Raw genomic sequence first — 25,300 nt, forward strand, 5'->3', positions numbered from 1 at the left:
TTTGTCATCAATCTTCAATATATTCTTGACAAAATTAGTTATTTATCAAAATAAGTACATTTCTTTGGCATCAAAGGACTATTAACTTTTATACATAATGGCACAAAACCAAATTATAAATCATAGAACTAAGAGTGCTAACAACTTCTGTACAACATGGCACTTAAAAAAAATAAAGAATATTTATAACAAACATAGTTTACATTATCTTTTATAATTTTGTTTCATAAATTATTTTTATGAAAATATTTTTATCAGCCTCCATACTAAACTGTCAATTTATGTTTTGAGATACTGATAAATGTCTGTATTTGTGGTGATTTTGGCTCAGATCTGATTTATTTATATATCCCTTTCTTGGTAAGGCATACTATTTCTTTTGATTTTTTTTTTTTTTTGATAAAAAAACTAAGGTAACCACAAATAAACAATAAAATATTATCTCCCTTTACAAGATGTCCAATTTAATGGAAAGTGACTTAGTCAGTTGCTAAAAAAAGTTTAAGATTTAAATGTTAACTTCATACTTTGAATTTAGTTTGAAAATGATCATTACAAATTTATTTTTATGCTAAACTGGAGATAATTCAAACAGATTTACAAGGGAGATAATCACTCTAGATAATGTAAACTATGTATTTGAAGTGGCAATTTTAAATACTGTCTCATCCAGAGATTCAAATAAATCAAAATAAACAAAAGATTATATAAATACTTATAAAACAGACAAAAATACCTGGAACAATAAACTCAAAAAAAGTCTTGCTTCCAAATCAATTGGGCTTTCAATATTAATAACATACCTCAACTGTTTCAACAAATATCCATGTATATTAAAACTACTAAAATATCTTTTGGATTATATTTATGTACATGTATGAGAAATTCCAGTTGATGGATAAACAAATATCATGGTATTAGATTGTCAGCTGGTATAATTCAGTGTGAGTTTGTTACTTGTTATTATCTAACTGTATAAAACAACAACTTTATAAACAATTTGTCATCAATTTCCATTTTTCTATGGAATCACTATATTTTTTCTTCTTACTATTTGTTCAACTTTCTTTTTCATGTGAAGCTAAGATAATCGAAATAAACCATACTTTTAATTTTTAAATAAAAACTTATTCTTTAATAAAGCTTCTATGAAAAGAAAATATAAATATGAACTTAATCTTTTTTCATTTAATTTTCTCCAAACAATAATATATATTATACTTTCATTTTCCTTCTGTTTTCTTCTCTTATCACTTTTTACAAAACAATAATTTAAATAAATTTATATATGTTATTTCTCTCTAATTATAATATTTTACCAGCCAATCAAAATCTACCAGCAGATATAACATGGCTGTAACAATGATATGAATTTGTTATAAACTCGTGTGAGTCTGTTTAACTAGAGGTAGTACTCAAATGGAAATATTTACAATAAAACAATCTTATTGGACTTCAGTAGACCTAAACATGATGACAACTCACTTAGGCAGTGTAAAGTAAAAAAAAAATGTTATCTAAGGACTACTTTTCATTTGAAAACCCAGTAACATTAGAGTATTTCATTAATTTATTTTCCCAGAATCCTTTAGTTTATAATGAAATTATAGGATTTTGTCATTGTCTGTCCTCCATCTTCTGTTAATTCAAAAATTATTGCAAGTATTTATTATGGCAATTTATGAAAATTTGAAAAAAATTGAGATTAATAATTGCAATTCAAAGAAAATCTGCCTACAAATATATGTATCAGATATCAAAATGCATGTTCTTATAACTGCTAAACTTGCCCAGTAGCATTAATAAAAACCTTGCAATAATTTCTGATTTTACAGTATCCAGTCACACAGATCCATCAAATATATACCATAACTTAATTATTCTTGCAGAGATAATTATATGAGACTGCTAAGCATACATAAAACATATTTTTCTTTACACTAGGATATTACCAAATGTCAAATGTGATAAAAAAAAATGTTTATATGACCACTATAAACTGTTATTCTTGGGTATTGAGAAGAACCCTTAGTCCACTTTTGAAAGGTATTCTTGATAACTGAGAAAAAGATCCTTAAATATGAATGGCCTCAGTCCAAAGAAATTTGCCTTTCTGTACTAATAGACTTAAACTAATGTCTTTATAAACTGGAATGTAACGGTACTGTATATATGTTGTATGGCTATTGATAGCTAACACTTCTGAAACTCAATATTTTTAGACGAAAAAATTATTGCAGAAAAAAATATCCCACAAGTAGTTCTTTTCCATTGTTATAAATAAGCAATGTTTTAAACAAAACAGAAAACATCAAAGTCACATATTTGTGTGAATGTAAAAATTGTTTAACTATCCTTTTTTAATAGTTCTAAATGTGTGAATAAAATATTTCAAGTCAAAATTTCTTTTGCAGGAAATGCAAAACTATGTACTTTTTTTTCACTGACAATTTTTCTCAATTTTAAATTATTCTAATTGAATGGTGACAAAAATCTATCTTTTATATGGGATACATAGGTATTATGTGCAATCATGTACCCATCTAATACACAATTATCCACTATTATCATAGAAACACATATAACAATTGTTATTATAAACTAAAACCCAGTTTACAAAACTAAACAAAAAAACACAATAATTTTCCACATTTTAAATGCAACCAGTCTAACACATGTTAATTCACATACAATTATCATGAACTTTGCATGATGTTGTCAAAACTCAATTGGTGAAGAAAATATAAAATACACATACACTTACATATAACGTAAGAGGTGCCTCATTTTGTTGTTTACAAAAACAACATACAAACTAAATATAGTAACTAAACATTCTAACAGGCAATATATATTATATATTTTGTCTTACTTATAACATAATATAATTATCTGTTGATATCAAAATTATGTCACAAGATTTGCTAGAATGGATCCTCTCATAACATCAAACTCTAATTGACCAATCACACTGCTTTTAAAAATAGCAGTGAAAGTTCATGATCTGATCACAGTGTGTGGTTTTAACCATCTATACCAATGATTGAATAAGTTCCTACTGTCATCATTGGATTGCCAGAGGAATGGCACATCTATCATGGACAATAAAAACTTTATCAATCCTAACAATTTATGTTTTTATTCACTAAGATAAAGAACTTTCAAACATGCTGTAATTCATTGCATCCAATGAGAAGAAATTAATTCATTACACCCAAAACAAAATCAATTACTATGGATTCAATTATTATTCGCAGGTTGCCAATTTTTGTTGATTTCTTTGGTAAAGGTAAACCATTAATTTTATATTTCCAACACAGCTATAAATTTACTATAGACTTGTGTACAATCTTTTGTAAAACCACGAAATCAAATATCCACGAAAATACAATTTTCACTCAACCAACAACAATTTGTATCCACAAAAAATAAATGAATCCACAGTATCACTATCAATCAATGAAGTTAAAGTTTACGGAGAAATTTTAATTTTCAAAGAAAATATTTTGGTGTATACAAGAAGAACTCTTGCTTCAAATTTTGCAATTTACCTATCATCATATTACGAGACTGAAAATGGACATACATTTCTATTGTATTCCATCAGCTGTTTCAAAATCATTCTGTAAAACACAGATTCAAATGAATTTGGTATGAAGTTTCAATATTACTTTAGAAAAATCTTACAATGTCTGAAGACAAACATGAATAATTCAGGCTTAAAATGTCTGAAAATATTATTATATTGTCATGGAACAATAGAAAAAAAATGTTTGAGATCTAATAATGGATTCTGAGATCATTTAAATATTTTGAGCATGAGAAAAATGTTAGTCCTATTTTGCTTCTTTTAAGTCAACAATCGGATTTAAAATAAATTGTAAAATATTCCAAAAGTATCTCAGTTACATTAGGCATGTGTTGACCTCAATATGTATATATGTAGTTGTATTTCTTGCAGTAGGATAAATCTGGTACATTCTGAAGAGACCCCATGTAGATTTCAAAGGACAGTGTTTCTAAAATATTAGACTAATTATAGATGCTATAACTTTGACCTATGACCTCAAAAACATTCCCACAAGGAACATTATCAAGGCAAATCTTAGTAAAAATAATATATGTGGATCTGAAGCAAAATATTGATACCAAGGTGCATTGCGTTTATTCATAATAGCAGAATTGGACAAATAAAAGTCGAAAAAACCTTATATGTATGAAAAGGTGCTCTAAAGTTTTTATTAATATTTTTAATGATAAAAAAGTGGTTGTTTATATATCTAAGCAATATATTTACAACTTTTAGGATTTGAAATTTTTTTCAGTTATGAAAAATTGTTCTTTTTAATTTCTCTCATATTGTCCTTTTTGACAAATATGAAGAATAAGTTATAGTATAGGTATAGCTTCCACCGTTTATTTACCCAATGTATTTTAATACATTAACAATTTATTTTAATAATTATCACATAGTATTGTAAACATATCAGTTTTTGTCACATCCAATTTTACATCCTTGTTTATCATAGCATATTTGTGTGTATTTATTTTTATGGCTTTATACAATATCATGTATTACAACTCTTGAGTGCAGTTTATATATAGAATTATTTTCACACATAGTACCATGAAAATAGCAGTACTTGGTACACTGTAAAAAACACTTATTTTACAGTATTATTATCAGATAATTTATCACATACAGACATTATTTGATTGTAAAGCTTCATAAAAGAAAAATATCTTAAAAAATAAAAATATTTAAAGAAGATAAGTATTCTGCCTTTGTCAAATAAAGCTTCTTTTATGGTAAAGACATTATAAACAAACTCTTTATATGCTTTGATATGTAACCACAAGAAACAGTGAAATATGAAATTTTACAAAAAAGTAATATATGTGTACATATATGTTAAAAGAACATGGAAATATACATGAATATATACAATGAAAACTTGTGAGTAGAACTGTTTAAATTATAAACATTAGATGTACGAACATTAAGATTATTCTATGAAAGTTTTAATCTCTCAGATAAGGTCAAAGGAACAGAACTAACTGTTTAAATTATTGAAGTTGCACTAGAATGTTCTATCTTAAAGCAAACCTTATTTTTAACAACAAACTTGAATTCTATTAACATTTGTGTCCATTCAACAACAACAAATAATGATCAGAATTGAAACATTAAATTTCATTTGAACTTAAGACCCATATACTTAACTACATTATTCATGTGTAAACTTATAGTTCCATTAGAGATGACATGATTTCTTATGTATTTTTTAAAGTAGGTGTGATAAAGCATTATTTGGCCAATTTTTTTCATTGAAATTTGTACTTCTAATCTTAGATTAATTTTATGCTTGTATTTAAGGTTAAATAATTGTAATCATTTTAACCATTTTCTCAAAAAAATAAATACTTCTGCTATTAATTTTTCAAATTAAAGTACAACCTTGAACCAACCATTACATAAATTGTAGTGACTGTTTATAATATGTCAACTCTGCTTAGTTTTGTATGGTTTATGCATGTGTTTGATATTTCTCAATTATAAATAAATATAGGCCAAACTAAATTATAAGACATTTTGCTGTTTCAAGAAAAAATTCAAATTGTCTGCATCTATCAAGAGTTACAATGCAAAATTCAGATGATTTTTTAATACACCATTTCATAGGCCAATTAACACTCTTAACATACCCACTCCTTTAAACCAATGTTTTAAAATCCTTTGTTATAAATGTACAAGGTAATTGATTCCTTAGAAAACTGTCATGATACATGTATATGTAAATGAAATGTACATAGGAAATGTCAATAAAATAACAACCAAAACAATGTTTAGTGAATCTTAATAAGTCCGTTTTAATTTAAATCTCATGGGGTAATGATAGGATACCAATTTCTTAGAAAAATCTATATGAACATTAAAGAAAAAAAAAGATTGCACAACTGATTGAAAAGACAAACTTTCCATTGTTGTTTTAGATGACCTGATTGTGTGGAATGTGATGTTTGATTTATTTCGCTATCCTTTTCTGCCACTGGAATGCCTTTGGATGTTAATGTAAAATCTACATATTTCTTTTCAAAAGATACAACATTAAATTAATCCTGGAAATGACCCATCACATTTATTTCAAATTGATCCTTGGTCTTTGACAAAAGAGCCAAATAATCCTTTCACCAAAAATTCAACAAAATGTAAGAAAGTACTTTTTTCCTATTTCACCAGTCTACATTGTAACTTTGTTGCTTCAATGACATTACGTAGTATGCATTTTAATGCTGTTATTTCAATGACATATGTATGCACTTTAATGTTGTGTGTCAATGACATTACTTTACATTGTAATGTTGTTTCTGACAATGAATTTAGTATGCATTTTAATGTTGTTACTTCAATGGCATTACTTTACATTGTAATGTTTGTTACTTCAATTACATAAGTTTACATTGTAATGTTGTTACTTCAATGGCATAAGTTTACATTGTAATGTTGTTACTCCAATGACATTAGTATACATTGTAATGTTGTTACTTCAATGACATTGGAATATATTGTAATATTGTAACTGCAATGACATTAGTATACATTGTAATGTTGTTATTTCAATGACATTAGAATATATTGTAATATTGTAACTCCAATGACATTAGTATACATTGCAATGTTTGTTACTTCAATGGCATTAATTTACATTGTATTGATTTCCATGAAATGAATAGTATTCTTTACTGCATAAGGTAAATAAAACTTCAGTAATAAATACCTTTTGAATTAAATATGGGGATACAAAAAACTATGCACAATAATACACATTTTTTTTGGCATATTTATAAAATACTCAATAACCGGTATGTTTTGAAATAAAGTTTGTATACAAATGTATTTTTACCTGAAGATATACAAATAATGTATAAATAAACATATCAACATCTATAAATACACTAAATAAACAAAAATTTTAACAACAAAAATTAATTGTAAACAGTTTGATTGTAGATCTTTTTAGGTGAGTTTCAATAACATAAAAAAATACATTTAAGTAAAGTAATAATAATAATAATCTGTTCCAGGTGGATTTCTTTTTCAGATTTTTTATGAAAGTTATATCGACAATCTGTAACAATGCATTTTCAGGTGGAAAAATCTTTAATTTGAAAAATTATACTTTTGATTAAAACAATTTTTACCAATATAATTTACAAAAATGTTAACATAAACTTCTATATAAGGTTCAACATTACTTTTTATAAAATATTTTCTTTTTCACTGGCATGTATTACCAGTTACCAACTATATATATATAATGAGAACAAGATTGTTATTAACAAATACAAAATTAAAGCCTTTAAAATTGTATGTACATTATCCTCCTCACCTTAAAATTGACTCCCAATTTTATTTTTATTTCTAAGGTTACAATTTCTGAATATTAACCATATCCATGTCTGAAAACAGAGTAGCCTTTAAGTTAGTTTGTATATCTTATCAAAGATGTTGTGTCAAATTGATAATAAACCAAAAAGTCCTGAAATGTAGAGAGAAAAAAAAAGATTTAGGTATTGGTAGAAGTAGAATAAAAAAGATAAAAATTTGAATATATTCTTTTAGGATAGGAGGATGAAAATGTACATACAAAATTTAATTGCCTTTAGATTAACTGTTTAATCAGAAACAAGAAGACAACAAATTATGGTTACTAAATAACATAGGATGCTTTCTGATATCACATGATCTGCCAGCAACAGAACATTAATCTACAAATCTTGTTGGTTAACTTGGTAGTAACAGAGGTGTTGTAGGTGACGTAATAGAACCAGACATGGTAAACTCAAACCCTGTATGTGAGCATGAGTCAGAGCTGCTTATATCACGGGACGAGTCCATAGAGCTAGCCATGGAGATATCTGAAGATGATGTGCTCAAACTTATAGATGAATCAAGTTCTTTTTCAAATTGCTCTAACTGACGCATAAAGTTTAAACTAGGTGAGATCATACTCCTCTTTGATCGTACATGTTCAAACGCAGCTTCTAATCGTATTTTGGCGGTAAACATCAGATAGGCAAGGCAGATGGTGACAGATCGACTAACCCCAGCTCGACAGTGAACCAATACTCTACCACCTTTAGCTTTTACATCATCTATAATAGAACATTTATAAAGGAGATGTTAACAACTGCTTAACTCATTTTTCAGTTATAACTGGGAAAAAAGTAGTTGTATGTGGCCATACAAAATAATGCTAAAATAAACAGAAATTTATTAATTACAGGGGGTACTTTGGTATTCCAGCATTCTCATATAATCAAAATCTTCTATTCAAATTAAGATGGAGTAAAAACGGCTAATCATTGACTCTTTATTGCTGGGAACCAGTACTTGTCAATCAAGGGGAAAAACTCTTTTCCTAATATAATTTTAGAGTCAATTTCAATATTTAACATGTACAAATTCTTGTTTTGAATATGTAACAAATTATAACTTGACATTAAAAACCATCCATTCATCATCATCAATTTCAAAACTCAAGAAAAACTAAAACAAAGTTTCTACAGAAGTCTCCATAAAAAAGAAATAAATTGAATATACACAAATTAAAGAACCTTAGTGAGCTTGCTCACATAAACCACCTCCCCACATTGTCATTAGAGAAATAAAATAAGTGTAAGAAAAAAAATGGAATCATAATTTCCTGTCAATATGCACATCTACATAGTATGTCCTTATTATCTACAAAGTTTCATGAAATTCTGTGATGTGGTTTCAGAGGAGTTGCAATGACAAACTGTTGCAGTAGTACATTGAAGCAAATAAGTTCAAAGGGGCGTAACTCCTAGAAAAAAAATTGAATCGTTATTTCCTGTCGATATGCACATCTACATAGTATGTCCTTATTATCTGAAAAGGTTTCATGAAATTCTGTGGTGTGGTTTCAGAGGAGTTGCGATGACAAACTGTTGCAGTAGTACATTGAAGCAAATAAGTTCAAAGGGGCGTAACTCCTAGAAAAAAAAATAAATCGTAATTTCCTGTCGATATGCACAACTACATAGTATGTCCTTATTATCTGATAAGGTTTCATGAAATTCTGTTGTGTGGTTTGAGAGGAGTTGTGATAACAAGAAACAGGACTGACGGACAGACGGACGGACGGACGGGTCAAAAACATTTTACCCTTCACAAAAAATTTGCGTGGGGTATAATAAATCCCCCAAGCCTACATAGGGGGGGGGGTTCCTGTTGCTCAGTCTATGTTGTGTTTTGGTTACTGTTGTTTGTCTTTTTGTCGTTTTTGGTTTTTTGCCATTGTATTGTCAGTTTGTTTTAGACTTCTGAGTTTGAATATCCCGTTGGTATCTTTCCCCTCTCTTGTAAAGAGAATATTTCCATACTTTTCTTCTGTCAAAATGAATAGATTTCTACTGTTATCCTTAGATAATACTAGCTAGTCATACTGCACATGTTGTTAATACAAAATTCTTGTAAAGAAACAACTTTAAACAAATTGCATTCATCCATGGTTTCAAGAAGAGTTAACATTCATTTAAAGTTGACCCAGGTCAGACAGCAAATGAAATAGCTATCAATGCAACAACAAAGTATTAAAACAGACAGACTGACAGACAGAAGGACAACAGTCAACAATTTTTTTCTGTGGATTATAATTAATGTAAGTAATCCAAAATCACAAACTGTACAAGAGTAACATCTACTTGTTAACATCAGCATCTACAGATAAAAAAGAATATACATTGTACACCTACTTACTTCGCATATGATTTTTTTTCACGATTAGAATTATGAAGCTGACTTCAAACCATTCATTCTAGTGACTTACTCATTTTGTTGATGTATTCATATTAAAGGGGCATTAGCTACGAGATATAAAAAAAATAAAATATGATTTTTCTTGGTTCAATCATTAATGAAAGTGAAATAGTGAAATAATAATTCGCTTTTATCAGCCGGTTTTGTTCTGTTTTGTCAAAATAAGCTAAGAAACATCGCTGATGAATTCGACCTCATTGAATCCGTATTCATGTGACCTTCCATTTAACCCCTTAGCTGGAGATGGGTTATGCAAGTATTCAGCTATTAAAAGGAAAAGAATGTCAACATTGAAAGTGAAACAAGAATGAACTATTTGGTGACTAATTTGTTCCACAAAAAATCATTCTTATACAGTAAAAACGATGATAAACATACTTTTTAAATTACAATTTGAAATCAAACAGACCTATAAAAATCCAATTGCACCTGGTTGCTATCTTTTTATATTTATATTTATTTTTATATCGGGTTATATGACCATCAGCAGTCTTCCGAGGTCATTGCGACGGTTAATTAGATGACGTCTGGACAAAAATTACACATGAAATGCTGATACATATTATCGAGTCCATGCATTATTAATTGTTTATTTTAGACTTTTTTTAATTTCGATATACGTTTTAGTATGTTATAAATCAAATAAGAAAATTTAAATCAAATCATTGAACATAAATTTGACAGCTAATGCCCCTTTAAGAGAAGTTTGAAATATATTTGTGACAATTTTTTTTTTTTACTTGCAAAAGTTGTGTAAATAAATGAGTTTACAGTTGTCCTTAAACAAGTACTTACCAATAAAAGCAATGCAATAGCACTGTCAAACCAGGAGGATAAACAAGTACTTACCAATAAAAGCAATAGCACTGTCAAACCAGGAGGATACACAAATACTTACCAATAAAAGCAATAGCACTGTCAAACCAGGAGGATAAACAAGTACTTACCAATAAAAGCAATAGCACTGTCAAACCAGGAGGATACACAAATACTTACCAATAAAAGCAATAGCACTGTCAAACCAGGAGGATAAATCAGCAGAATCATTATCATCCACTGGTATTGTCATATACTCATACATATCCTCAAAACAATTCTTACAGCTCTTAGAAACATTCATCAGTGAGGTTATACCAAGTCTCTGCAGAATGTCTAATTGTGATGCATGCTGGAAATTACCAAGATATAGATGAGGTAGTATTTCAACTGGTTGGTCCTGAAATTACACCAAAATGTTCCATGTATGATTGACATAAATTGTATTCTATTTTTTTCTATTTCTCTCATGTCAATAGAATATTTGATATTCTTGTGAATGAGCTTTTATTGATTGTATCTTATTCTGATTCTCACTTTGACATTTAAAAATAATATGTTAAGCAAAAGTACCAGTGCCCACTCACATTTTAGTATTTATAAACTGATATTTCTGTTCAAAAAGTGAGAAATATTCATCGAAACCATTTCTGTATAAGATGCCATGAATCTATTTTTGAGAGTCAGCTACGGAACAAGTGCACTGGGCAAATGATTTTGCCCATGTATTTGGTATTTATCACTATTTTCTAAAGTTTTGCTTGGATTTTTTTTGTGATAATTTTTCATATCACTCTACTCAAGCGATATCATTTTTTCCTCAGTCATCTAGAAAGGAAATGCAAAAATATATGACATCATGAACCTACATCATTAACGTTGCCAAGGAAAATAATGGCGAGATTAAATCTATTGCCCTCAATATTTTTGCCCTGTGCTATTCAACACATTCTTTTTTACATTGGTATTTAAAATGTCCTATTCTTCTTCAATCTTGGTCAACTAACAGAACCTATCGATCTGATTTATTGTAAACTTGTTCTAGTCCGGAATATGCCTTTAATATTTGCTGCTGGACATTATACTAACAACATACTATTATATTATCAAATCAATCACTGTTGCATGTAATTGTACACATGTGTCATGGTGAGACAATAGACAGTGGCAAATGTATACTAGTCTTAGATGCATGGTGAGACAATAGACAGTGGCAAATGTATACTAGTCTTAGATGCATGGTGAGACAATAGAGAGTGGCAAATGTATACTAGTCTTAGATGCATGGTGAGACAATAGACAGTGGCAAATGTATACTAGTCTTAGATGCATGGTGAGACAATAGACAGTGGCAAATGTATACTAGTCTTAGATGCATGGTGAGACAATAGAGAGTGGCAAATGTATACTAGTCTTAGATGCATGGTGAGACAATAGAGAGTGGCAAATGTATACTAGTCTTAGATGCATGGTGAGACAATAGACAGTGGCAAATGTATACTAGTCTTAGATGCATGGTGAGACAATAGAGAGTGGCAAATGTATACTAGTCTTAGATGCATGATTTTTTTTATTAGTTAATATTGGCTTTGAACTAGCTGTCAGTAACTGTGAGTACTCTCAGATCTGTACTTAAGTGTCTTTTTGTTGTTGGGATGTACAAGTACCCGTCCACGTCTACTCTGTGTTTTTGTTAGATTTATTTCTATTTGTATCCATCTGATGAGTTAAGCCTTTTTCAACTGATTTTTATAGTTTGTTCTTATGTTGTACTGTTACACCACTGTCCCAGGTTAGGGGAGGGTTGGGCGCCCACTAACATGTTTAACCCCGCCACATTCTGTATGTGCCTGTCCCAAGTCAGGAGCCTGTAATTCAGTGGTTGTTGTTTGTTGCTGTGTTACATATTTGTTTTTCGTTCATCATTTTGTACATAAACTAGGCCGTTAGTTTTCTCGTTTGCATTGTTTTAAGTTTGTCATTTCTGGGCCTTTTATAGCTGACTACCCAGTATGGGCTTTCTCATTGTTGAAGGTCTTACAGTGACCTATAGTTGCTAATTTCTGTGTCATTTGGTCTCTTGTAGAGAATTGCCTCATTGGCAATCATACCACATTTTCTTTTTTATATAAATGGGATCCAGTCAATATCTCTTTGGTCTGGTTTAAATAACTGCATCCCTGTGCTTTTGGTGAGACAGGGGCCAGTGCCAAATGTATACTTACTGTGATCCAGTCAATAACTCTTTGGTCTGGTTTCAATGAATGTGATGTTTGGAAAGAATGAGATTGTCCCTCACAGAGTTGTGGAGCTACCCTTTGGAAATCACAAAATCCACCTGAAATAATAAAACAAATATTAGACCTGTGCTTGCAAAAAAGCAATGAAGACGCAGGATTGGGTTATCTGATTAATTCACTAATCATCTTATGTTATTTTTCTATAACTTTTGCAGAGCATTAGTGAAAAACTTATCATACATATTATTGCTGGTGGTAATTGATAAACAGACCAAAACCCAAAACTTAACATTGACCATTATGAACCATGAAAATGAGGTCAAACTCAGATGATACCTACCAAACAGACCTGTTGCACTATATACAATTATTCCATACACCCAATATAGCTGACCTGTTTCTATTAGTTTTTGAAAAACAGATCAAAACACAAAAACTTAACATTGACCAATAAACCATGAAAATGAAGTCAAGGTCAGATAATAGTCTAGACTGACATGTATCCCTTAAAATCATCCATACACCAAATATGGTTTACCTATTGCTTATAGTACTTGTAAAATTTTACATTGAGCAATGAACCATGAAAATGAGGTCAAGGTCAGATGAAAACTGCCAATCTGACATGTACCCCTTACATTCAATCCATACACCACATATAGTAGACCTACTGAGAAACGGACCTAATCAAGTAACTTTAACATTGATCACTGATCCATGAAATGAGGTAACTGGACCATGTCCTAGGCAGCAGGGTCTCCACATAGTCTTTAAACTGTTATGTATTGATAGTAATGCAAATTTATACAAATATCATTGATCTTTCACAAGTAGTTCCTATTAAACTAACTAAAGCAGAAAACTTAACATTGAAAATTGCTAATCAATTCAAAGTCACTGGACCATTACCTAAGAAGCTGGGCCTGTAATAGTTGTCAAACTGATATGTACTGATAGTAATTCAACTTTAGAGAAAATATCAATGATCTATCACATGTAGCTCCTATCAAGCTAACTAAAGCAGAAAACTTAACATTGAAAATTGCTAATTAATTCAAAGTCACTGGACCATTACTTAGGAAGCTCGGCCTCATAATAGTTGTCAAACTGATATGTACTGCTAGTTATGCAACTATATAGAAAATATCATTGATCTATCACAAGTAGTTCCTTTCAAACAAACTAAAGCAGTAAACTTAACATTGAAAATTGCTAATTAATTCAAAGTCACTGGACTATTACCTAGGAAGCTGGGCCTCGTAATAGTTGTCAACCTGATATGAACTGATAGTAATGCAACTTTATAGAAAATATCAATGATCTATCACCAGTAGTTCCTATCAAACTAACTTAAGCAGAAAACAACAATTGTTGACGCATCCGCCACAATTCTTGCTAAGACAAAATCATATAAACTTGACAATTTTCTTCAGATGCTATTTCTTGATCTTGAAGAAACTTATTTCCAAATTACAAAACATTTCATGAAGGTTAAACAGTTGTTCATGTTTAAATAATGTAATGTACAGACTGTTTGTAAATGTTAACTACAAAAAAACTTAATTCAACTTTTTTTATAATCAGTAAAATATGGAAGACTGAAAAATATACAATGGTAACTTCAAAATTTGGATTCAAGCTAAGCATTATCTCTAAATCATAAAAATATGTGCCAAAGTTTCAAGAATGCTATTTATCAGTAAAAAAAAAAAAATAAACATTTTTAAAATTTCACTATTCTAAAGTCAGTGGTTATTTTCCTTTAGATAAGTTAGCACTGATTGCACTTCTTTGACTGTCTCGGACTCTCTGTTAAATCTTATTCATAACTTCTAAACTAGGAACACATTAAAGATTCACAATCTGTAAGCTGTTTGTTAACCTTAATTAAGATACATGTCTTTTGGTGTTTTTTTCTTAATTGTTGGTTTGCTGTCTTATTGCCATTTATATATAGACATGTACCCAAAACCGTGTATTAAAAGTTACAGTATGCTTCAATAAAAATACACATAATTCATGTATCAATGAAATGAGATATTGGGTATAAATCAATTAGACAGCAACCCAATGACAAAATTTACCCAAAGACATTTTAAGGTCAACATACATGGTCATGTACAGTCTTCAATAATACACAGCTGCCTATATACAAAATGTCAAGCTCTATAAATTGTCTCAAGTCTTTTTAAGTTGTGAATAAATTAAACCAAAAAAAAAATGAATAAAAAGTTGCAATCAACATCCAATTCTCAAATAACAAATGTAATAAAAAAACTTTAAGATATGACATAAGACAACTGCTGACGAGGTTCCAGACAAGGGACAGGCGCATGAATATATGTTGTTGTTAAACTAGTTTTTAGTGATTTTGTATACATGTATATACATTTTGATTATACAGCACAGTGATACTACTTCCACATATATTTTATACACATCCTCCCACTCTTTCTTAAAAATCAATTTTACCTTTATGCCCACTTCATTGTTTCCATTTGATTACTGGGAAATTATAAATAAATTTAGTCTTATTTGAAAGAGTGGTTTAAAGGAAATTTTCCCACCCACATTAAATTCAAAGTATTTAAAATCAAATTTAGTGCAACATTAAATTAATGTTAAAGATGGATATATATATTTTAGTTGACCATGGAATTGAGAGAAGACATCTGTGTGATTTCCAATACAAAGTCATTCTTAAGATCTGTCATAGGATGATCCCCCACGTCTTTGATTAGCCTTGATTTTTTATCAATAACTACAATGCACGGATATACAGTGCGTAGGAGGATGTTTACTCCTGGTATAAATAGATTGTAACTCATTTCCTCTGTTTGTTTACAGATAAGTGCAGGTGGTATTGCACCAATCAGACATAGTTCAAAACCACAGTAATATAGTCTATCACCACCAGACATCACCAAAGAGTGTTCCAAGATTAGGAAAATTATTATTATTACACATCAGTGTTCTCCAATTACATTGTAATAGTATGTCAGAACAAAAACAAAACATGAATACTATAAATTCAGAAATTATAGCTGCATTTATTATTGCGATTTTTGAGGAATGAATAAAAATGCGAGATTAATTATTGCGATTTCAGAAACATCTGCATACAGATATGTGTATCAGATTTCAGAATGCGAGTTCTTATTATTGCCATACTTATGGAGTCGCATTATTCGCATTAATAAAAACCTCGCAATAATTTCTGAATTTACAGTATATGTATCATTCAATGAAGCAGCATGTCTGATGCTTATAATATTATACAAGCTGGTACCTTTAATAAATATTACAGTCTGGTACCTATAATAAATATATACATGTATAAAAATTACCAGGTTTCTATCCTTATTTTAGACCTAAAATACTGTTACTTGCATTGTCCTATAATATTTTTTGTTTCTTCATATGAATAGGACAGGAAATTGTTATATGTCAATGTTAAAAGCTTCCAGTAAACCAAAAAGAACATGAACTGTAGATTGGGTCAACTTATAATAACATGTAGGAGCTTAAATTGCTTCCGTGTGTCACTCTCAATTAAATGCACTGGGAATTGTAAGTGCCTCAGTGGTAGTCTTTAGTTTATATCTTACTTTTTTGTGCTTCGAGAAGTTGATGGCAGAATATTTTATTCACAACTTGTCCAGGCTTATGAGCTATTTATAACTTGCCAAATGTCATGGACACTTAAAGACCATTTGTTGACCTCTACATATATACAATGACATAAATGTGTGTTGTTTTGGTTTTTGTGTTCTTGTTTTCATGAACAGGTCTTATTTACTTAAATATACCTCACATTTCTTTTTATTCATATACATGTCCATTAAATGAGGTGGAACCCCAATGACAGGGCTGTTCTATGGAAATGTCCTCCCCACCCTTCACTCATATACCCCAGGCATACTTTTGAAACGAGTCACATTAGTGCCATTCCTTTTAATTCTAATCAAATTAAAGAAGAAAAAATATAGTTTTATCCTTGATAAACTAATGACTGTCAAATTGGCAGAATTGTTGTTCTACATGTACATGCATCTGCAAATCTACATTATCACCACTGTAAAAAGCTGACAAAATCATATATCATAAAAGCATTTAAAAAACACAAGTCACATTTACAGAAGGGTGTGGGTATTTATTTTGATAATGTTTGGCTGTTTATAACATTATTACAAAATCACAATAGTAATGAAATCCTCAAAGTCTAAATATAGACATGTCACATGTTCAGAAGGAGTGGGTATTTATTTAGATAATGTTTGATTACATATATATATATATACATCACATTCATCTGAAGTGCTATTTAGGACACTAACAGATATAAAAATATCTGTAACAGTCTAAAAATAGACATGTTAACTTACATTGAAAGAAACATGATGAGGAACTCAGTGTGATTGTTTAATCAATTGTACATATATTACAATGTATATATATATATATGTTTTTAATATAACTAAAATTTTGTGAAACATAAATACATGTACATTGTACATGTAACATGACAATAAAAATACAATAAGAAAAAAGACATCAGATTTCAGGCTACTTTGTCATGGAAAAGATGGTTCCTTTAAAATTTTAAGTTCCAAATGGCAAAAAATATTACAGTAATTGTTCCAAACAGAATTACGGGTAACTAGAATGTTTGTTTCAACAGGGACAGATATTTTAGCATTGTTATTACAAAGTTTCCAGAGGAACTCTGTTTATATATGTTGACAACTGTACCATGTTGAATATATATGTTGACAACTGTACCATGTTGAATATGACCAGTCAGTGTTAGGAATAAAAGGTTTTATTTTTGTTTGAGTAAATCTTAATAATAGGACAGCAACCAATCAACACACAATAAAAAGAAAAGACAACCAATGCATGTTCTATATCTGTATGTGTATGTCTAAGATACCAATTCTGGCTTTTACTCGATAGGAGAGAGCACCAATTAACGGTGTTGGAGAGCTGATTTGAAGCTGTCCACTGTCTTCGAACATACTTTACCTTCATCCAGCTGGTTCCAGTGAATCACAGTCTTTATGAAGAATGAGTTGAAATGATAAGTTTTATATTGAATTTTATCAAGTGCCTTTGAATTGTTCCTTACTGAATTATTCACTACAATCTTTAACATTTATATGTAGTTTAATGTCTTTACCAAATGGGAAGCTCTAGTTTGCTTTGAGCTTACAGAGACAAATTTAAAAAACAGGTCAGATTCTAAAAATTACAATTCAAGGAAAAAGGAAACCGCTGACAAACTTAAGCTTCCTGACACATTTAATGATATACATGAGACATATTTAACTATATCTGCTAATTATAAATCTAATAATCGTAATAGGACCTACAATGACTAGGTGGTTCTGAAACAAGTTCAAATTTCTATGTTGTAAAGCAGTATTATGTATACATTGAAATATCTCAATGGATATCAAACTTTAACCACATTCCTAACTTTTTTTGTATATCTGCAATATATGTGTATAATTAAACAAATTACAAAGTTTTAAGAAATACAATTCGATTACGTTCTTTTCACCTGGCATCACCCTCCTAAATATTTTGGGTTTTACACCACAACATTTCTGAAAGTATTGAGTTTTTTCATCATCAAGCTATTGAATTGAGACATGCTATTATTTATGAGGGGTGATTATGGGGTGCTCATCATGGGTATCTAGTTTTAAAAATGTGTCCGATGACCCGTCTGCCAACCTAGATGACTGACATGGGTAATAAAGAGCTGTGCCATGAGGTCATGATATGCCCGTCACTTTTTCAAAGAATAAATTTCCATAACTCCTCAATGTCATATCAGAAATCTATCAAAAAAAAAAATTTTGTCATGAATTCTATTCTTGTCTACAATGTTGGAGAGAGTCCATTGTTGATTTATATAATGCAACCGACCGTGCAAGGGCTGTATAGCCAGTCAAGGTCGTTAAAAACTTCCATTTGTTGTATATAATGCACATAGACCTAAGTGGTCTAGTTTCCTGATCCCTCATCCCAAAGCATGTCATTTCCCTCATGTATGTCACAAATCAAGATGGTGATAGAGACTGTCACATTCATGTACTGAATCATCATGAATGGTCTGGATGTATATAGTAAAAGTCATATTGCTTAAGCAAAAATGTAAAAGTCACTTTCAGCAACCAGATTATATAAGAATTTTCTCTTGACATCACAACCTCCCATATTTACTTTCTGAAACATATTGTCAAGGTAACAGTCTGCAGGAAGACATGTTACCCAGACACACTATTCTGACTCTAAACTGACTATCCTTTGCTGTAACTTCTAAATGCCTAGTGTTAAGCAAAGAGGATGTACATAGTAAAAGTCATATTGCTTAAGCAAAAATGTAAAAGTCACTTTGAGCAACCAGATTGTAAAGAGTTTTTTCTTGACATCACAACCTCCCATATTTACTTTCTGAAACATATTGTCAAGGTAACAGTCTGCAAGAAGACATGTTTCCCGGACACACTATTCTGACTCTAAGCTGACCAGTCTTTGCTGTAACTTATAAATGCTGAGTGCTAAGCAAAGAAGCATCAAATACCAATTTGAAAGTCTTTGGTTTGACCTGGCTGGGGTTCAAACCCACAACCCTCATCACTTGATGCGAGAACTCTACCACAAGACTTCCGATGTGGTTCCTACTGTGCCTCATAATGCCAGTTTGCTTTCATATTATTCAATACGCTATAGGACTAGAGCACTAACAGCAGAGCCCAAGCTACATGTACCAGGGGCGAAGAAGTCAAAGATACAGTGTTTTCTATCTAGAGTTCTCCTGGTTAAGGTCTGTCACTGCATACATAAAAGCTGTCAGTGAATTACGGTACAGGAAGATTTTAATTCAATAGCAGTACATTTCTGAAGATTTTCATAAGATAAAAGATTTTCATGTACACATGTTTTATAGGAAAATCTATTTGAGTAAATAAAACATACTGTACATATACAGTACAACCTGTGACATACTCTGAAAAACGTTCACCATCTGCTATGTTCAACATCCAATGGTGACCATTTATTGGGGGTAATAAAACTTGGGATGTTGGCCATTTATTGGGGTCGTAAACCATGGGCTGGTGGTCACTCTAATTGGATTACCTGGAGAGATGCACTGATTTTATCTATTGATTAAAAAAGGTGTGTAAATGACATACTGCATCAAAACTTTACCTGTTCAGATAAATTGTTCTTGTCCCTTTTCAATTACCTAGTGTGAATAAGTTTTGTTTAAAGATTGAAATAGAATTTTTGATTTATTCATGTCAAAAGATGAGAATCCATCTATATGTATCAGTAACAATGTAGTTAGTCAAAACATTTACTAAATTTTATCATCGGTACAAGGACATCATTCGTAAATATAAATCAACATGCAGACATCTTATACGTTCGGGTATTTCACATCCAATATTTTATGGTAATATTCTTTACAAAGCACAAAAATGTCGGCATTCCCCTCAAAAGCTAACCAAACCTTTAAACAGACTTATTCAGGAAGGATATAGTTACGATACTGTTGTCAAGTCATTAAGGATTGCATATTTTGGTATTAATATTGATTCACTCATAGGGTCTTTGCATCGGAAATAAACACATTTATTCTAAAACCAGTTATTGGCATGATACGGGTTATGTTCTTCTCATATATTTTATGATGGTATGATACTAAACCCCTAACGGGAGGGATTGTACTTGATTTTCATATGATGAAGACATAATCTTTCAATCAGTTTGATTGAGGTCTGGAGCTGGCATGTCAGTAACTGCTAGTAGTCCTTTGTTCATTTATGTTTCATTGTCATTTTGCTTAGTTTCTTTTGTTACCTATTCTGACATCGGACTCGGACTTCTTTTGAACTGAGTTTTACTGTGTGTATTGCTATGTGTTTCTATATTTTACATTGGCTAGAGGTATAGGGGGAGGGTTGAGATCTCACAAAACATGTTTAACCCCGCCGCATTTTTGCGCCTGTCCCAAGTCAGGAGCCTCTGGCCTTTGTTAGTCTTATATGTTTTTTTAATTTTAGTTCATTTATATGTTTTGGAGTTTAGTGTGACGTCCATTTTCACTGAACTAGTACACAATTTTATTTAGGGGCCAGCTGAGGATCACCTCCGGGTGCGGAATTTTCTCGTTGCATTGAAGACCCATTGGTGGCCTTCGGCTGTTGTCTGCTCTTTGGTTGGGTTGTTGTCTCTTTGACATATTCCCCATTTCCATTCTCAATTTTATTATTCTTTATTTTCGTACACATGATATTAATTTTATCATTCTGTATTTTTATGGGATGCAAATTAGTTGCCTTTCTCAAGCAGTGTCAAGTATTTATATTGTAGCAAATTTTTTGAGTAAGGTGTTTTTACATTTTCCTCAAGGACTAAGTACATTTCTGAAGATTTTCATAGGATAAAAGATTTTCAAGTACACATGTTTTATAGGAAAAGCTATTTGAGTATAAAAAACATACTGTACATGAGCATTATACATTTTATACATGCATGCCAATTTTAATCTGTATTTAATTTGAAGTACAAAATGTATCATATGATCATATGACTTTAAAATAAAGTAGAAAAGTTGAAACCTAAATCGATATTAAAAAAAATTACAATCAAAACATGTATATTTATTTAAAATGAAATTTATGTGCTACATTTTTTTACATGTATTTTATATATCATTAAACAAAATATGTTGAAGCTGAAGTCTTCTACATGTACAAAATGTATGTTGTACTTGATTTTTGTCCTACATGTAGCACTAGGTTACATGTATATCTACTCTAGCACCCATTTTGATTTGAATGTGTGTGCATGTAGTTTATGGTTTTAATTTGATACATCTTAATTGCAATCAACAACTAAGGCGAGTCCAAGAGTCCTGAACTCATCATTTTCAAAACTGGTGAGTCCAAAGATGCACGAAGATTGTTAAATGTATATCAACTAAGTACAACCATCATCATTTTATAACAAAAGTTAAAATATTATCTAAATTTAATGTAATTTTTTTAATCTATGTTGTCAGAGAGACCAAAACAACAAATTGTGTAGCAATTTAATTCATCTTCACACTGTTGGACAAAAATGACTAGTCCCTGGACTCCAGGACTCGCCGTAAAAATCCTTAGTCAATCCCTGAGGTATATTGAAGATAGAGTTATTAAAGCATCTCAAACAGGACCAAATTCATAATACAAGTATGTGTACTATACAATGTATCATAAAAATGCAGTAAAAAATGTTCTCCTTTTGAAGTAGAATATGATTGACCAAAACAAGTTTCTCTATAAATTTTTCCCAAAGAAATATTTGTTTGCTATTACAGTCGGTTTGGTTCAAGTTTGTCAAAATAAGCTAAAAAACCAACATCACTGGTGTATTATTAACTTGCAAGTCAATAATTTAACTCATATGCATATTAGGGGATATGACAATTTGATATTCTCTGCAGGCCAGGAGGATTTTGGAAATGAATATTGTTGCCTGGGAATATCTGAAAATAAATTTTATAAACAAGTGAACCAACACCTGATAAATCTTTAATATGATAGAATCCCTAAAAGAAAATAACTTTGTGTAACTTTGCCCAAGACAGAATGTAAATGAATGTATTCTCCAACAAAATACAAAATGCAGGACATACATACACAATGCATGTACAAGAAGGAAAATAAAGACGTACATTGTACTAGCAAAAGAATGAATTTTCCATCCTGAAAAAATTGTTTGTACATAAGGTACATGTACAGCAGATTGTTCAAATTTGAGACCAGTAGAATAGTTTGATTTAAAGAAACAAATTACAATCAATTAGGTCAGAATTTTGAATGAACTGCAAACGGTAGAGAGCTCGAGGAACACTTACAATTCAATAATAAGTCACAGTTATCATGATTATAGAACAAAATCTAAATAATTTCAAACTACAGTCAACTACAATGTACATTGTATACAGAACTAAAGTATTTAATATATTTATAATTCTTAATTCACCCAAGTTAAGCTGTAAATTATTAATTATTATATTTCTAGACTCTTTTCCATACATGTACATTGTACATGCTAAATGTCACATGAGGAGGACTGTACACTTTTACAACTTCATTATTACAATATGGAAAACTTCCTTCTGAACCCCCTCTGACACTGTTTATGCAATAAGTATACATTGTGTACATGAAGAGGGTTAAAAGGGATAAGTCATGACTTCATGCATACATATATACAATCATTAATTCAAAGCACAGGAATATTTCAACTAAATTGTAACAAAGTTCTAAAGTAAATATGTGAATTAAATATATTGATGTGCTAATAAGTATTTGGTCTGTCACTGTCTATCAGTTCAAATCATTTTCATCCTTACATATGATACAATGTATACATTTTCTATACCAAGGTAAGGGGTAAGTTTTAATCATCATGTAAAGGTGTTTACTATTGTTTATATTATCCAGGAAATCATGGGAAGCTAAGTTTCATTCATTCATGCTTACATGCCCTAAAGGTAAATTCCTTGGTAATTAATTTCACATGTAAACATAAAATGTAGTAATTTTGAATGAACCTTTTACAATGCCATTGGCCACTGTGACTAATATTTTTCGGTCCTTCTTTGCATATTACAATGTATGACTTTCACTCTGATTTCACTGTTCACTTGTATGCATAAATGTACTGATTACTTTTCTTATTTTTTTTTGGGGGGGGGGGGGGGGGTTATTTATTGTTATTTTTAAAACTCCATGCATTCTTTTAATTTCCATCATGGATTTGTATAGTGAGACTATACAAATCCTTGTTTCCATATACATGTACATGTACAATGTATGTATATATATATATGCAAAATCAACATTTGCATGATTAGGATACAATATCAATATTTTAATAAATTCAGATACATTTTTGGGGGAATTTTATGGAGACAAAACATTGATTATAATAAAGATACATTTTGTACATGTACATTAGATATTGTTTCCAGGCTGACCTTATAATTCTAATGTCTAATACATTTGTATTTGTAAACCTATATTGAACAGGATGGGGAGGATCCTCATTAATGGATATTATACCCCAAAATACATGAAATAGGTATCAATTTTTAGTGATAAAAATATAAACTTTGGATTTCCAGATATTTTCTGTCATGGTGCAAACATTTGGGTATAAAAGAACATTGTTCAACAACATTTTACCTAAAGACACCATGACTGAAATATTATCAGGAGAAAAGTTAACAGCCTCCAAAAAGTAGGATTTTATTTGTATATCTTTGTATTCAGTTCTCATTTGAACTATGGTCTTAAAGGGGGAAATGAGGCCATTTACATGAAGGAATACAAAATTGATTATTATCATTGTAAATTGATACCCAATTTGGGGTATAATACCCATAAATGCAGATAGTACCCATTCATGTATATAATATATAGGTACATATAGTTACACGTAAATGTAAAAAAAAACATTTTCAACAATCACATACAAACCTTTAAGATAACATATATCACCAGAATCAATTTTATCAACCAACTGTTGTCTTAAACTCTTCAGAACTGAGTATAAATTAGAATCTTTCGATGCTGAGGTTAAGTCACACGTGTCTCCGTCATACACAATTATTTTCCTGAATACACCACTTTCTAACTGTTTTCGTTTAACTTCACATGGTACAATATTTTCTAGTGCTACAAATCCACCAGATCTCCGCTTTACTATAGGTGGGCAATGGACATTTTCTGAATGAACGATGTGATTCTCGTTGTATGACATGAATGAACGGCTGTCCAAGATCAAAGTGCATTCTGGTTGGCTTTTTATATGGTTTACCAGTTCTTCTGGTTCCACAGAGTTCGCAGGAATGTTATCCATTAAGAAAACTTGGCAGCTGATACAATACTATCGCGAAAACATGGTATTTCGTTGTGTATTTGACGAAAGTTTGTGTTTCGTTGTGGCCATTCACACGACTGTATATATGTTTATGAATGATAGTAACTTCCGGGCTGTCACATGACTTCTCATTCATAAATTATTTTACACATTGTGTTTGCGCGTAGAATATAGTTCCATTATCGATTGACTTCTGGCTTTCCAAATAATCTGATTGGCTACACAGTATTGAAAATCTTCAAAGAGGAACAGAACTCTGGGATCACCATTGTTCTGAATTTTTAATCAGAGGGTTATATTTACTTTCCACCGGACATAGGTGCAAATTGCCAATCATGCAGAGACAATAATTATTTTGTCTCTGGTGCAATTTATGGGATTTTACTGTGACCAACATACTTGAATAATGCATCTTACTCTATGTTTTAACATGGGATATATAAATCTC

The 25,300-nt window shown here is 30.6% G+C and overlaps 1 protein-coding gene across 1 annotated transcript; it reads right to left on the reverse strand.

The window, feature by feature from the left end:
* LOC127734157 (dual specificity protein phosphatase 1-B-like) lies at window positions 1-24,966 on the reverse strand. The gene is made up of 4 exons (XM_052243873.1): window positions 24,450-24,966; window positions 12,886-12,998; window positions 10,841-11,060; window positions 1-8,157 (listed from the first exon to the last, which is right to left on the reverse strand). The coding sequence occupies exons 1-4, from the start codon at window positions 24,829-24,831 to the stop codon at window positions 7,787-7,789; spliced, it is 1,086 nt and encodes a 361-aa protein (XP_052099833.1). The 5' UTR covers window positions 24,832-24,966; the 3' UTR covers window positions 1-7,786.
* Window positions 24,967-25,300: the final 334 nt, after the last annotated feature.

Source organism: Mytilus californianus, unplaced genomic scaffold (genome assembly GCF_021869535.1).
Source record: "Mytilus californianus isolate M0D057914Y unplaced genomic scaffold, xbMytCali1.0.p SCAF_3, whole genome shotgun sequence".
Classification (NCBI taxonomy): domain Eukaryota; kingdom Metazoa; phylum Mollusca; class Bivalvia; order Mytilida; family Mytilidae; genus Mytilus; species Mytilus californianus.